This window comes from Malaclemys terrapin, chromosome 2 (assembly GCF_027887155.1).
Source record: "Malaclemys terrapin pileata isolate rMalTer1 chromosome 2, rMalTer1.hap1, whole genome shotgun sequence".
In the NCBI taxonomy this organism is placed as follows: domain Eukaryota; kingdom Metazoa; phylum Chordata; order Testudines; family Emydidae; genus Malaclemys; species Malaclemys terrapin.
In genome coordinates this window covers 143,387,919-143,402,481 of record NC_071506.1, presented here as the reverse complement: position 1 = coordinate 143,402,481, position 14,563 = coordinate 143,387,919, and the positions used below count along the sequence as shown (strand labels likewise).

At 46.0% G+C, this 14,563-nt stretch overlaps 1 protein-coding gene across 1 annotated transcript in view; it reads left to right on the top strand.

Moving 5' to 3' along the window:
• Positions 1–837: 837 nt before the first annotated feature.
• The window catches only part of LOC128831288 (interleukin-1 receptor antagonist protein-like), a 31,242-nt gene continuing 17,516 nt past the window's right edge, over positions 838–14,563 (top strand). The window contains exon 1 of the mRNA XM_054017607.1: positions 838–884. Within this exon, the coding sequence (XP_053873582.1) occupies positions 838–884 (47 nt within the window). The remainder of the gene's footprint in view (positions 885–14,563) is intronic.

The window sequence follows — 14,563 nt, the reverse complement described above, 5'->3', positions numbered from 1 at the left end:
AGTGCATCCCTCCAGGAAGGGCCCAGACCAGTGGTGGGCAACCTGTGGCCCGCGAGCCGTACGCGACCAGTCAGGGTAATCTGCTGGCGGGCCGCGAGACAGTGTTTACATTGACCGTCTGCAGGCACGGCCACCCGCAGCTCTGCACCCACCCACCAAATTTTGGAGCACCCACAAGTCAGCGCCTAAGGTGCCACTTTTGGATTTGTGCTCAGTGGGGGAGCGGCCGCTTCCCCTGCTCCCCCGCAGCTACGCTAGTGCATAGGGCCCCATAAATCCTAAGGATGGCCCTGGATTCACCCTTGTGGACTAGAGTGGGAGATCCAGCCCCATTTGAATTAGGCAATCTGAGAAACTGCGTCAGAGACTAAGCCCCGGGAATTTCCCAGTTTTAGAGACACTATAAAGCTGGATGACATACTCCAAAGAAATCATTCAGAACCACAGGGAGCAGAAGACACCCTGAATTGCATGAAGAAGTTGTGCAGACGCAGGTATTGTCATCACATTTCTCTGCCGTGGTGCCTTTCAGCTGGGGCATCTGTCCGTCAGACAGCGGCCTCTTCCTTTCTTCTCCCTTGGTTGTCTGTGTGGTGCAGTCTTTTGAGGAAGTTTCCCACTGAAAGGTTAAAACAGAGAACAGCCTGATTTCTAGTTATAGCAATGTTACTTAGTGTTGCCTGTCTGGTAGCTCCCAATCAGAAGCCAATCGACCAGAGGAGGTTTTCCTGCTGGGCTGGCTCCTGAATAGCATGAGGAGGACTAGATGGAGCTTGTTCAGATGGGAATATGATACCTAGAGCTGAGTCTAATGTTTTTCCTCTTCCAGGAGCAGCCATGGCCAGAGTATTCAACCAGCTCCCTGAGCTGAAAGGATGTGACAGGTAATTACCAGTTCCTAGTCATTCAGAAACTGCAGGTTCAGGTCTGCCCTGTTGTTACTGGGCTGCCTTTAGAGAGGAGTTTATGGGCCAGATTCTTAGTTCGGTTAAGGTGAGGCTGGAGTAATTCCATGGGTTTCAATGGAGTAATTCCATTGGTGCCAGTCTGGATTTACACTGGTGCAGTTGTGATTAGGATCTGGCATTGCATCTGTCAAAGTTAGACTCAGGACTCATAGTTTGTCAGACCACTCTGTTTTATTAGCACAGCGCTCTGCTAATACATTCAGATAATGTGAGCCCCCATGCAAGATTCAAACAGTCTTATTTATACAGATAAAAGGGTGCGAACTAAACAAAGGGACAGGGAGAGCAAAATTGTAAAATTTGCATAGGCCACAATATGCATATCCTGCTTCCTTATTAACTTTAATCGATCTAAGACTAATGCTTCACCAATTGCCCTTAAGTGGCAAGTTAAGCAGTTAATGTCTGCTTCCTGCCCCCCTGGCTTGCAGCATTTCTCATTTCTACTTAAAGGTACATACAGCATTCTTTAATTCATTCTATTTCTTTAATATAATTCATTTCACTTTCAGAATCCCTCCTTTTGGTCAAGCTTACGCAAAGACCAACAATTACTGGGTTCCACATATTAATAGTTCTTTATCTCTTCGTTCATCAGTGATATTTAACATCATCATATTAGCACTCTGTTTTGGGGCAGTCACCTGGGTGGCATACCTTACACAATTCTGGATACAACAGGAGATTAACTGAAAGCATACAAAAATCATTAGGATTCCGCACAGGATAGTCAGGGCTCCCTGAAACAACCAGTTTCCTATGCCAGAGAAATTGAATAGGTTACTTAGCCACTTCCATAAAGAACTCGGTTCTTCATAGGGAAGATATGCGATTTGTTCTAAGGGACTAGCGCGATCTATTACCTCATTGGTGTCGTCAGGTATGAACACACAACATTCTTTTCCAATGAGAGCACAGGTCCCTCCTTTGGCCGCCAGCACTATGTCCAATGCCTGATGGTTTTGGAGGGCCATCTGTCAGATCGCCCCTGTTTCTTTGGCCAGGGTCTTTAAACTCTCTCCGGTTTCATTTGCCATTATTTCAACTACTGCTTGTAACCTTAGGAGCCTTTTTGCATGGTGTATTATTCCCCCAAGTGGGATAAGGGAACCGCCAATGGCCTCTTTCCAGGTCAAGGGGCTTATGTTATTTACATACCATTGGGCATCTGATAAGTCCCTTCTTTTTCGCCTGAAATTACGAAGGCGTTCTCGTGGGAAGGACCCTAGCACTCGGAATTGTGGGAAGAGTCGGCGGGATAACAGATACCTGACCAGTTAGCTGGTAACACAGTATAAGCTTTGGTCCCACAAACCCAATAATGGCCTATTAAGGCTGGGGAGGGTCGGTTGCACCCATTTGTCACATAGGTGCCTACAAAGGAGGAGTAATATCCTCCGAAGGGCACAGGGTAATTCTCCTTACGAGGAGTGGTGTTATTTGCATGGCATTGAAAGATTGTATTGTTTTCACTAAGATTACTGTAGGGGGAACATGAGATTGCTTTTTCTGTTTGATCCCAGGTCGAGAAAAATTCATATCCCCGTACCCGGCCCGCCACTCTTTAGTTTTGTTCGAATAATCCCATACACCATTGGCCACAATATGCTGAAGGCAACGGCTTTTTCCCAGATCCAGCCCTGTCCATTACACACTCAACACCAATGACCTTTTCTCTCCACCACACTTATCCATTTAGATACATTTATTCCCACTGCTTCCCAAATGTCATTATTGTTCCATGTTTTGTTAATCGGACGAGGTCCTCCAGTGAGGTCTGGGGAATTGAGTAGGATTGCCAGGACAGGAACACCAGCTTGAGAGTGAGCTGGGATGTGGCTGCAGACCCACAATTAGAAATATTAAGAGTCTGAGCTATCCACACTTGCTGCTGGATAAAAGAATTGTCATTGTGGACTCCCCAGACCTTAAGACACCAGCAGCCGAGGAACAGGCGCCACCAGAGGCTCATGTTGGAGGCAAGGCCCTTCCGGTTCTGACAACCTCAACTGAGGGAACCGCAGTCACGGTTTTACATTCACCAGGCAGCAGGCGCTAGGCTCACTACTGCTTCTTTTTGGGCCTTGCTTTAGGTCCTCGTCTGCTTCTGGCAACCCTTACAAGAGCGTAGATGGTAAGGTATTGCAGGCTGTTCCTCTACGTCTTCTTCTGGAGTCAAAATTGACTCTGCGTGGTCCTGAGGTGATTGGTTTGCTGGGGGGTGCCTTCTTACACTGCGAAGCATGTATGCACGCTGTGATGCCAGACAGTTTAACAGCCATCTGGATAGTAAGCAGTACCTGATGATTCTTTTCAGAGTAGCAGCCGTGTTAGTCTGTATCTGCAAAAAGAAGAACAGGAGTACTTGTGGCACCTTAGAGACTAACAAATTTATTAGAGCATAAGTTTTCGTGGACTACAGCCCACTTCTTCGGATGCATCCTCCTGTTCTTCTTTTTGATGATTCTTTGATGTCCTTTAAGTCTCTTTACTTCTTCTTCCTTGACTCTGGCTATAACAACGGCCTTCACACCTTATCTTTTCCTGATGCATACATTCCTTATTCACACAGATTGAGAATACAAACAGTAGTATTTTATATGGAGCAAAAAGGCATTGCAAATTAAACCTTGCTAAGTTTTACAATCAATAACCAAGACAATTTACATTGAGACCCAGGCCTTCAATGTTCCTCTAATCTACTTAACATAGACACAATAGAGAATCCTGTTTCTTACTTACTAAACCTTAAAACAAAGAAATGTATATTTAACTAGAGGCCTACTTTGTAATACATATAGGAAACCATAGTAGACATTATAACTTATTCTAAAACAAAAGGGTGACCATAATCAGTCATAAGGATTGTTCTGGTCTGTCATTCCATTCTGCTATTCAAAAAGGGTGGCTGACAGGATGAAATCAAATCATACATTAATTCTTATGGGACATTATAAGTTCCTGCTCCTACATATCCCCCTTTTGACACTAAGATTATTAATCGCCAGTGTCACTTCTTATTTAGTCCACGTAATAGAAAATACTGGGAGGTGATTTGGGCCTGTGGCTCTAGCTTTGCATACATTTGTTTTATCCAACAGCACATTTCAAACGTTACAATTAAACACATACAATTTAAAATCAAAAACAATTAGGGTTAGTAACATTAGTATGCCAGTAGTTGTGGGAGACCATTCAGAAAATATATTATACCAATGGTAAGCTGTTATGTCTTTCTGCAGTGGCAATTCTTAACATGTTGCCATTTGCATGTATAATATGAATGATTCAGTTTCCCACATTGCCCTTTTGTTTGTTTTAGGAACTGTTACCTTTTTACCTTTTGTAAACACAGTACTTACATTACATTTACATTTGTCTGTTGGAAGGTTGCTAACACTTCCATTCTTTTAAAACACTTTTCCCCCCCAAGAATTAACACATACACTTTGGTCTCATTATTCATTTTATCCCACATACAGGATCCTAGTGAGATGTCTTTACTACAGGGCTTCGGAGCAACAGGCAGGGATAAGCATACCCACTTTTATTTGTTTCTTATTAGGTTGTCCTGTAGCTGATATTAGCTTTTTCTGAAAGACAAAAATAACCTTTTTCTACTCCTTTTGGGGTGGCATTCATTATTGCTTAAAATATTCCTTTCTTTTACAAATACCCTTGCTGATTGCAGGCAAAACAAGAGGAATTACCTCCATATTTTCCTGTGTTTTTGTTCTATAGGCAGGCCAGGTTTTAATGGCTTCTATCTTTTAAGAGTTATGGGGAAATTATCCCACTGTTCAGTCATTAAATCCATGAGGTGGTGTACCTCAGTTTTTCCTTTACAGCAGACCAAGGTTACAATGTCTTTCCTGCTGTATTAAGCTTTAAGTTTGTTCACAGGTAACAGCTGAAAAGCATCATTACCATAAAGGATTTTTTTTTTTCAAAAATCATAGACACTATACATTGTTACAGGGGTACTTATTAACATTACATTTATTTTAATTAAAAGGTATCTTGTTATACCGTGCCTTTTATTTAGACAATGTGTTTGCTGACCAGGTATGTTCTTTATCTGCAACCTCTTTGTGCTGTTTCAGAGTAACAGCCGTGTTAGTCTGTATCCGCAAAAAGAAGAACAGGAGTACTTGTGGCACCTTAGAGACTAACAAATTTATTCTTTGTGCTGGCAGTTCTCTCACTTCCTTTATCAGTTAGATAATTTGCATCCACACAGGCTTGGCTTTTGGATTCAAAACCATTAGCAGAGCTCAGCGACTCTGTCTTAAAAGGAACACAATTAACTTTTACCAGAGTTTTGATTACTTTTAACTCTTGCTTCCAAAACACACACAGATCTGAAAAAGAAAACACAGTCTATTGTGGCTCCTTTGGAGCCCTAATAGGATTTTAATTAAGTAGCATGTTTCGTTTGCATTTCTTTTACCCCCTCTATAATATACACTGCACACGTCTGCACATTCCTTCTATACTTTAACTTTTAAAACATTAGCCATATTAATTTTTACATAAGGTGCAACTGTTTCTTTTGTTCTTACAGAGTTTTATGTACCCTTATCAAAGTGACAGTCTGATTACACAGAGCCATTTTAAGGCTCAGTGTTTCTAACATTGCTTCTTTTTGTTTTGTGCACCTCACCCCTGCTGTTGCTTCAGAGGGGCACTGTCTATTTTTTTCCTACAGCTTTCATTTGCTATTTTGTTACAAAAACAAACAAACAAACAGAATCCAGAATCTCTCCCTATTTTTCTGATTTTGACTGTCCTGCTGCAGTCATGACTTGGTCTTTATTTGAAAAAAGAAGAACAGGAGTACTTGTGGCACCTTAGAGACTAACAAATTTATTAGAGCATAAGCTTTCGTGGACTACAGCCCACTTCTTCGGATGCATCTAATAATGCTCTAATAAATTTGTTAGTCTCTAAGGTGCCACAAGTACTCCTGTTCTTCTTTTTGCGGATATAGACTAACACGGCTGCTACTCTGAAACCTGTCTTTATTTGAAAACATTTAAATTTTGTAAAGAATCAAGTTACCCCTTAAGGGTTAAATACCAAATCTCAAAGTTAACCAACACTGATTACCTGTGTCTGGCAAAAAGGTCTGTCAGTTTTGCAACTTTTAATTAAAGAGTCAAATGGATTTTTAGTGGGATTATAAACAAAACAAAACCAAACCAATTTATCTTAAACTTACAAAACAGGAGTTTTACAAACCTCACATATTCCCACAGACAGACAGATACATACACATTTTCTCTCCCTTAACATCCCTCTTACACTGCTTTGTTTTTACATAGCTGTACATAGATTACATTACCTTTATACATTTGGGGCAGTTAAGTTCCAATAGACCCCCCCCCCCCATGTTCTTTTAGCAAATTTGACTCAATTGTCCATAGTCAAATGATTTTAATTAGATAGTCTCTTTACCTGGATTATTTAAAGACGTTCCTCTGGAAAAGGGCCCATTTTTCCTTTAGAATGGCTGCAAAGAAACCAAGAATTCTTTTAACAAGATCCTTTTTAACATTTTCACAAAGTTTAACTGTTTAATTCTCTCCAGCCTCTGTAGAGTTAACTTTTCACTCTTTCCTTAAATCACTTGTTTATTTCCCAAAATGACACCTTTATCAACTCACATTTCACCCTTTTAAGTATTGTTCCAGGGGTTCATACTTGCACTTACTCCTGACACTATGCCCTTAGGGCTTCCAACCTGTTTTTTTTTTTTTTTAGTTTCTTTATCTGTTGCTTGCCTGCTTGTCTGGGCCCAATCCTGCTTTTTCCAATGAACCATTTTTGTGAGTGATATTGTGGTCATTTCACAATTTTGAAAGAAATGCTTAAGGAAAGGGACCAGGAAGGGTAGGGGCTAGTTGAGGAGCCCACCCTCCTTGCTGAATTGGTAATGGAACACTAAAGAATCAGTTTCTGAGGCAGACAACGAAGGGGAACAGAACAAGGGGCATTTTATCCTTTATACAGAGGGGAGTATGAAGGGAGTTGGGATCGATCCGGGGTTGTTGGTTTTTTGTTGTTGTTGTTGTCAGAGAACAGGGTGAAGGGGAGTGCTCAGTCTGGTGGTGGGAGAAGAGGCTTTTAATAAAGCTTTTAATTTATTATTTGAATATTTGAGAGAGGCGAGTTTTGATTTTGTCCACCTACGATTTGCCTCTTCCCACCACTGCATGAAACAATTAACCTCTCCTTTAGCCAATTTAGTTTTAGGCTGGCTGAGTTTGTTTTTTAAGATGTCCACTCGGTCCTTGTTCCAAGGTTTTAACAGTGGCCACTGAGTTTTGGGATCTCCCTGAGTTAGCCTAGACCATTTTTCCAGAAATTTACAGGAGTCCGGACCCTTCCTAAAACTGAGCTGGCGTTCCTTTAGGGAACTGTCCCGACTTAGACGTCTGGTTACCAATACAGGAGGACTTTACACACACCAATCACACAAGAAGGAAATTCGGGTTCATCAGAGCAATGCCCGGTGCAACACACAAAAGGAGCCCACAGGCTACTGACTCAATCACCCTTGCTTTCACACCAAAGGTTTTACCCAAGGTGCGGTGCGGCTGCGATTGTGCAGATTTCACTCACTCAGACCGCGGGGACAGGAACCCCTTGGTCGGCTGATCCCCGGACGGAGATGGCACCCAGACTCAAACACTCCACAGGAGGACGGATAGACACAGAGACAGGACAGTCCTCAGTCCGGACAAAACACAGAAATAATTACCTGACCAGATTCCTGATGTCAGATCCCGGGATCCCTACCAGAACAGAGTGGGAACCAACAGGTTCGATGGCGTAGACCTCACTGTGGTCGTGCACCCTTCCGTTCAGGAGGAGGACCGCTCAGGCCAAATGCCCAGGTGCCGGCTACCACGGTCGTCCTACAAAAACGGTCAGGAATCACACAGCCCCAGTGAAGACGGTTGCCATCTCGGTGGAACCTCCAAATTGTCAAAGTTAGACTCAGGACTCATAGTTTGTCAGACCACTCTGTTTTATTAGCACAGCGCTCTGCTAATACATTCAGATAATGTGAGCCCCCATGCAAGATTCAAACAGTCTTATTTATACAGATAAAAGGGTGCGAACTAAACAAAGGGACAGAGAGAGCAAAATTGTAAAATTTGCATAGGGCACAATATGCATATCCTGCTTCCTTATTAACTCTTATCGATCTAAGGCTAATGCTTCACCAATTGCCCTTAAATGGCAAGTTAAGCAGTTAATGTCTGCTTTCCTGCCTCCCTGGCTTGCAGCATTTCTCATTTCTACTTAAAGGCACATACAGCATTCTTTAATTCATTCTATTTCTTTAATATAATTCATTTCACTTTCACACATCCATGAGCAGATGTTGTGCGTAGAGTCTATAAACAGCCTTCACCCAGGGACAGACAGGAATGAAGGTGACCCGTTGCCTTTGATGGGAATTGTGTTGCTGTGCGCACCATTAGATGAGCACGCCAATTAGTCGCTGTAGCAGTCGATGGTCAAATCCCTCTTGGGTGATGTGGGTGGAACGCCGATGAAGTCACGGAGTGGTACTCAATTAATTGGGGTAATTTGGTTTCATGAGTCCAACAAGGAAACGCCACCAATTTGAGCCTTGTGGTTAAGATTAAATTGCCTCTCCTTAATACGCTGGGGCATGATGAGTGACTGAAGGCCCTACGGCTACAGACTGGGAAGAACCAAGCTCTTCCCATCACACCCACAGGAAGCCCGCCTTCTGCCAGCTTTGTATCATTCTTGTCTAGACAGGTAGTTGTCTCCATTTGGTCTTGTCCAGAAATGAGCTCCCTGTCAGTGCTCAATCATAGAATCATAGAATATCAGGGTTGGAAGGGACCTCAGGAGGTATCTAGTCCAACCCCCTGCTCAAAGCAGGACCAATCCCCAACTAAATCATCCCAGCCAGGGCTTTGTCAAGCCTGACCTTAAAAACCTCTAAGGAAGGAGATTCCACCACCTCCCCAGGTAACCCATTCCAGTGCTGGAATAATGATGACTCCATTCAAATGTCCCGAAGGTCTGGATGATAAAAAGAACAGTTACTTATATCACAGTCACTGTGGTTCTTCTTTGAGCCCCACTATGTGTAGATCCCATTTGATCCACATGGATAAAGCCTTGGCGAATAAACCATCTTTTTTTATTGCCAATTTCAGCAAGGCTAGCACAGATCGTGCTGTGGCTTGTCTACTTTTTTCCCCGCCATAGTTACCACCATGAAGTTGACTGTCCCTGCCGGATGGAGGTAAAGAGCCAAATTTAATTTCAAGATGATTGTAAGATTCAATATCCCGGGTGATTTCTGATTTAGCTTCAGGGAAGGACCTGATGTGTGTGTATAGCACCCACATGACAACTCCCAAGGAGGGCTTCTGGGTGCTACCACAATAAATAATAATGTTCTCCCTTTGGCATGAATGGCAGCCAATATTCAGGGGCATGCAGGGCTGTTTCTGCTAAGATGATCAATGGATGATACGAGTCAGGATATTCTTGGTGGTGTAATTTGGGATATTTTCAAAGAATGGACCCAAACTCCTGTTTCCCTGAACACCACAGAAACAAAAGGAAGCAGGCAGCTTCCTTGCTGAGAAATTCCCAAGTCTGCCCCTCCAGAGAGCTCTGTGCCCATGAAGCTCTGCTCTCTGCTTCTTCTCAGAATAACGCTTATGACTGCTTCTCCAGGCTTTCTGCCTTGAAGGATGTAGTGAAGTGGTCATCAAGGGGTTTGCTGGGTTAGTCAGAGCACAGTCACACTCCACTCCTCACTTACTTCCTGTTTAGTTATTGGGTATGCTTCTTGTGCACTGAGCAGTCCCTTTATTACAAAAGAAAGGGCTTGTCTACACTTGAAAGTTAATTCAGATTAAGGTAGGGTGTGAATTTAAAGTGCAATAACTATTCCTGATTAACTCCATGTGAGGACACTCTTATTCCAGAATGAGTGCCTTGTTCCAGTTTAGCTTAATCCACTTTCAGGAATAGCTAGCCTGGATTAGACAAGCCTTACACACAGGCTGCAAAACCAGTAACCTAGCCCTTGTGTTTGCAATCAGGGAATTCCCTCGACTCTCAGTTTTGCTCAGGCCTTTCATGTGCCTTGGGTGGTCTCCACTGTTTGTAGCTGTCTCTGCTACATGAAGGGTCTTATCTGTTCCTTCCAGTCTGCGAGTGCTTGGCAATGCCCTGGGAGTTCATGGGATTGTCTTTGGGCTAGACTTACAAGGTGATACTAACAGTAACGAAAGAGCCACGAGGACAGAAACAAATGGTTCCGTGACTAGATCAGAATCCAGAGCACGATGTGCAGATTCCCATCCTCCCAGGAACCAGAACCAGGGCCCAGCCTAAAGGAGCTGCCCACTTATCCTGCAAAGGGGTCCCCAGACTGATGCTACGCTGTTGCCTAATGTGGAAGGTTTAGGAGCAGTAAAGCGGTCTTGGGAAGACTCAAGGCTCTATGCTCAGAAACACTCTGGAGCAGCAGCAAATGGCGCAGGTCTCTGGCCTGTGTGATCCAGGAGCTCAGACTAGAGGCTCACTGTGACGGGTTGGATCACAGAAACCCCCTTGGGAGCTGCCACCCGATGTGCAAAGACTACCCCTGCTCCGGTTTTCCCTGCCAGCTCAGGACTCCAGCACTAGGGTTACCATATTTCAGCAAGCAAAAAAGAGGACGGGAGGAGCCCCGCCCTAGCCCCGCCCCTGCCCCTCCCACTTCCCGCCCCCCCAGAACCCCCAACCCTCCCCCCGTTCCTTGTCCCCTGACTGCCCCCTCCTGGGACCCCTGCCCCTAACTGCCCCCCAGGACTCCACTCCCTATCTAAGCCTCCCTGCCTCTTGTCCCCTGACTGCCCCAACCCTTATCCACACCCCCACCCCCAGACAGACCCCTGGGACTCCCACGCCCCATCCAACCACTCCCCACCCCCTGACAGCCCCCCCCAGAACTCCCAACCCATCTAAACCTCTCTGCTCCCTGTCCCCTGACTGCTCCGATCCCTCTCCCCACTCCTGCCCCCTGACAGCCCCCCCCCAGAACTCCCAACCCATCTAAACCTCTCTGCTCCCTGTCCCCTGACTGCTCCGATCCCTCTCCCCACTCCTGCCCCCTTGACAGCCCCCCCCAGAACTCCCAACCCATCTAAACCTCTCTGCTCCCTGTCCCCTGACTGCTCCGATCCCTCTCCCCACTCCTGCCCCCTGACAGCCCCCCCCAGAACTCCCAACCCATCTAAACCTCTCTGCTCCCTGTCCCCTGACTGCTCCGATCCCTCTCCCCACTCCTGCCCCCTGACAGCCCCCCCCAGAACTCGCAACCCATCTAAACCTCTCTGCTCCCTGTCCCCTGACTGATCCGATCCCTCTCCCCACCCCTGCCCCCTGACAGCCCCCCCAGAACTCCCGACCCACCTAAACCCCTCTGCTCCCTGTCCCCTGACTGCTCCGATCCCTCTCCCCACCCCTGCCCCCTGACAGCCCCCCCCAGAACTCCCGACCCATCTAAACCCCTCTGCTCCCTGTCCCCTGACTGCTCCGATCCCTCTCCCCACTCCTGCCCCCTGACAGCCCCCCCCAGAACTCGCAACCCATCTAAACCTCTCTGCTCCCTGTCCCCTGACTGCTCCGATCCCTCTCCCCACTCCTGCCCCCTGACAGCCCCCCCCCCCAGAACTCCCAGCTCCCCACCCCCCTGCTCCTTGTCCCCTGACTGCCCCTTCCTGGGACCCCTGCTCCTAACTGCCCTCCAGAACCCCACCCCTAAGCCTCCCTGTTCCTTGTCCCCTAACTGCCCCCTCCTAAGACCCCCCCCAACTGCCCCCCAGGACCCTATCCCCTACCTGTACCCTGACTGCCCAAAACTTTCTCCACCCCCCCCCAAAAGCCCCCCCCCGTTTCTTGACTGCCCCCTCCAGAACCTTCCTGCCCCCGGTCCCCCTTACCCTGCTGCTCAGAACAGGGTGTTGGGCTCTGTGCAGCCGAGCCGGACACGTGGCTGCGCTTCCCAGCACAACAAAACCCGGTCCCTGGCCCTGCACAACAAAACCCGGTCCCTGGCCCTGCACAGTGCTGCCGGACCGGGTTGCAGGAGAGGCCAACTCAGAATGCAGGGCGGCTCCGGCTCCTCTACAGCTGCTCAGGAGTCCAGCCCGGGATTTTTCTGCAGCCCTCCCAGCCGCTCGCTCTGCCGGGGGAGGGGGGAAATCCCGGACATTGTGAATGTTTTATAAATTCCCCCCGGACGCTATTTTTAGCGCGAAAAGGAGGACATGTCCGGGTAAATCTGGACGAATGGTAACCCTATCCAGCACCCTGTCTTGCTGAGCCAGACACTCCCGTCTGGCTCCAGACACAGACCCAGGGTCTGAATCACTTGTCCCAAAGCTGCAAGTTTACCTGAAAACAGCTCGCAGTAGCGTGCTTGTCTTTAGCACTCGGATGCCCAACTCCCAATGGGGTTTAAACCCAGATAAATCCGTTTTACCCTGCATAAAGCTTATGCAGGGCAAACTCATAAATTGTTCGCCCTCTATAACACTGATAGAGAGATATGCACAGTTGTTTGCTCCCCCAGGTATTAATACATACTCTGAGTGAATTACTAAATAGAAAGCGATTTTATTAAATACAGACAGTAGGATTTAAGTGGTTCAAAGTAGTAACAGACAGAACAAAGTAAGTCACCAAGCAAAATAAAATAAAATGCGCAGATCTATGCCTAATCAAACTGAATACAGATAATTTCCTCACCAGTTCCAGAGTGCTCCCTTTTACAGGCTAAACTCCTTTTAGCCTGGGTCCAGCAATCACTCACACCCCCTGTAGTTACTGTCCTTTGTTTCAGTCTCCTTCAAGTATCCTGGGGGGGGGGGTGGAGAGGCTCCTTCTTTAGCCAGCTGAAGACAAAATGGAGGGGTCTCCCCTGGGTTTAAATAGACTCTCTCTTGTGGGTGGAGACCCCCCTCCTCCCTCCTCTGCAAAGTCCAGCTCCAAGATGGAGTTTTGGAGTCACCTGGGCAAGTCACATGCCCCTGCATGACTCAGTCTTTGCAGGCCGACGCCATTGTCCACATGGCATCTTGCATGTCTCCAGGAAGACTTCTCATGTGGATTGGAGCATTCCAAGATGCATTGTTCCCCAAGTGTTTCCTGATCAGGTACTTAACCTGGTGAATTCCTTCCTAAAGAAGCTGACCAAATGCCTCACAGAGCTTACTTAGAAATCAAGCAACCATAGATTCATTCATAGATTCATAGATTCTAGGACTGGAAGGGACCTCGAGAGGTCATCGAGTCCAGTCCCCTGCCCGCATGGCAGGACCAAATACTGCCTAGACCATCCCTAGTAGACATTTATCTAACCTACCCTTAAATATCTCCAGAGACGGAGATTCCACAACCTCCCTAGGCAATTTGTTCCAGTGTTTAACCACCCTGACAGTTAGGAACTTTTTCCTAATGTCCAATCTAGACCTCCCTTGCTGCAGTTTAAACCCATTGTTTCTGGTTCTATCCTTAGAGGCTAAGGTGAACAAGTTCTCTCCCTCCTCCTTATGACACCCTTTTATATACCTGAAAACTGCTATCATGTCCCCTCTCAGTCTTCTCTTTTCCAAACTAAACAAACCCAATTCTTTCAGCCTTCCTTCATAGGTCATGTTCTCAAGACCTTTAATCATTCTTGTTGCTCTTCTTTGGACCCTTTCCAGTTTCTCCACATCTTTTTTAAAATGCGGCGCCCAGAACTGGACACAATACTCCAGCTGAGGCCTAACCAGAGCAGAGTAGAGCGGAAGAATGACTTCTCGTGTCTTGCTCACAACACACCTGTTAATGCATCCCAGAATCATGTTTGCTTTTTTTGCAACAGCATCACACTGTTGACTCATATTTAGCTTGTGGTCCACTATAACCCCTAGATCCCTTTCTGCCGTACTCCTTCCTAGACAGTCTTTTCCCATTCTGTATGTGTGAAATTGATTTTTCCTTCCTAAGTGGAGCACTTTGCATTTGTCTTTGTTAAACTTCATCCTGTTTAACTCAGACCATTTCTCCAATTTGTCCAGATCATTTTGAATTATGACCCTGTCCTCCAAAGCAGTTGCAATCCCTCCCAGTTTGGTATCATCCGCAAACTTAATAAGCGTACTTTCTATGCCAATATCTAAGTCGTTGATGAAGATATTGAACAGAGCCGGTCCCAAAACAGACCCCTGCGGTACCCCACTCGTTACGCCTTTCCAGCAGGATTGGGAACCATTAATAACAACTCTCTGAGTACGATTATCCAGCCAGTTATGCACCCACCTTATAGTAGCCCCATCTAATTTGTATTTGCCTAGTTTATCGATAAGAATATCATGCGAGACCGTATCAAATGCCTTACTAAAGTCTAGGTATACCACATCCACCGCTTCACCCTTATCCACAAGGCTCGTTATCCTATCAAAGAAAGCTATCAGATTGGTTTGACATGATTTGTTCTTCACAAATCCATGCTGGCTATTCCCTATCACCTTACCACCTTCCAAGTGTTGGCAGAT